This window comes from Haplochromis burtoni, unplaced genomic scaffold, assembly GCF_018398535.1.
Source record: "Haplochromis burtoni strain Fernald_Lab_line unplaced genomic scaffold, NCSU_Asbu1 Contig_5672, whole genome shotgun sequence".
Lineage (NCBI taxonomy): Eukaryota > Metazoa > Chordata > Actinopteri > Cichliformes > Cichlidae > Haplochromis > Haplochromis burtoni.
The window spans coordinates 1-1570 of record NW_024588033.1 but is presented as its reverse complement, the minus strand read 5'-3'; the positions used below and the strand labels follow the sequence as shown (position 1 = coordinate 1570).

At 48.1% G+C, this 1570-nt stretch overlaps 1 protein-coding gene across 1 annotated transcript; it reads right to left on the bottom strand.

The window, feature by feature from the left end:
* Positions 1–18: 18 nt before the first annotated feature.
* Positions 19–1519, bottom strand: LOC121814030 (piggyBac transposable element-derived protein 3-like; the record flags this gene model as incomplete). The annotated part of the gene is made up of 1 exon (XM_042218030.1): positions 19–1519. A coding segment is annotated over one exon (1501 nt), but the record flags the coding sequence as incomplete, so codon positions are not given.
* Positions 1520–1570: the final 51 nt, after the last annotated feature.

Below are 1570 nucleotides of genomic sequence, written 5' to 3'. Positions count from 1 at the left end.
ATAGCACCAGCTGTTCACCATGGCACTGTTCAGGGCCCAGCTGAAGCATGGCCACCACCACTTCTTGGACCGGATGTTGACTCTGTAGCGGCTGACAAACTGGTCATGCAGGTCCACTCCTCCCATGTGTGTGTTGTAGTCCTGGATACACTTGGGCTGTCTGACCTTGTCCATAGTCCGCTTCTGTTTATTCCATCTCTTCGCCTCAGTTTCGGTGAACTCCCTCTCCATGTTCGACACCACGGTGACCACGCTGTTGTCATTCCACCTTACAATCAGCTTCTCTGCCTCAACCAGATACTCAGCATCTCCTCTGGGTGTCTTCTTGAAGGTCTGGGGTGCTGTGAAGGGAATGTTATGGAGCTGAGTTTGTCGCATCGTGCCACAGCTGCCATAGCCTCTCAGGGTCATCTCATCCACCAGGGACAGGGTTGTGAAGAGGTTGTCGTGGTAAAACTTGACTCCAGGTGGCACTTCAGCTTTCTCTGCCAGGCCAAGAACCACACTTGGACCCTGACCAAGTCCAGTTTCCACCAGATGTGTGTGGCTTCCTACATATGGCTCCATCTGATGGACAAACCCGGAGGAGGATGCTAAGCTCCATATTTTATACCCAAAACGAATAGGCTTCCCTCTAATTAACTGTTTGCACCCATGCCTTCCAAAATACTCAATCATCATCTCATCTACTGCCACATGTTCTGCTATCGGGATTGCGTTGTTGATGTCATTTAGATGCTTAAAAAGGGGACGCACCTTGAAGAACGGGTCAGCTGTGATCTTCATGTTGTCTACTAAATTAACAGAAGACATAATTTCATCAAACCTGTTCCTCCGCATGGCATCTTTTACAGCATTGTTGCTGACATCACAATCGTCTGACCAGAGAAGACGCCGCCTTGGGACTGTGTTGTATCCACTGATCAACAGAATACCGTAGAATGTAAGAAGTTCATCCTCAGTCAGGTTGAGCGTTTTCCCTTTTTGTTCAGCGTAGAGATTGGACATTTCCAGTGTGACATCTCTGAGGGACTTGGGATAAAATGTGAGGAAGATATCCACTGGATCATCTGATGTGAAGCCAGGATCATGTTCTTTGGGGACATAGTGAGGGATCTGATATTTTTTGTTGGCTTGTGCTGGTGCTTTGGCCGCAATTTTGATTTTTTTGAATTTCCTGTCTTGGTTCTTAGTTTTGTGGAGCATGGGCCCAACAATCTGACTGGTCACCTTTTCATTTGTGCCACTGACCTTTCTAGTCTCTGTCTGACTCACTGAGGATGAGCACCCAGGATCATCATCGGGGGGATTTGGCAGCTGCATGTCCGAATTAGGTAGAAAGCCTTCACCTTTGAGTATTCTTGATGGGAGGCGGTTATGGTCACCAGTGGCCTCATCATCAGATTGGTCACTGTCACAGTCTGTGTCATGTGCGTGCATTTCTGACTCAGGCACAACTGTGATGTCCGCCACAGTTTCAGAGTCCTGCAGCATGGCCAGGATCTCTGCTACGGTGTACCTAAGGAAAGGACAACATACATGTTAGCTAGCAAGCGAATTTTAGCTAGCA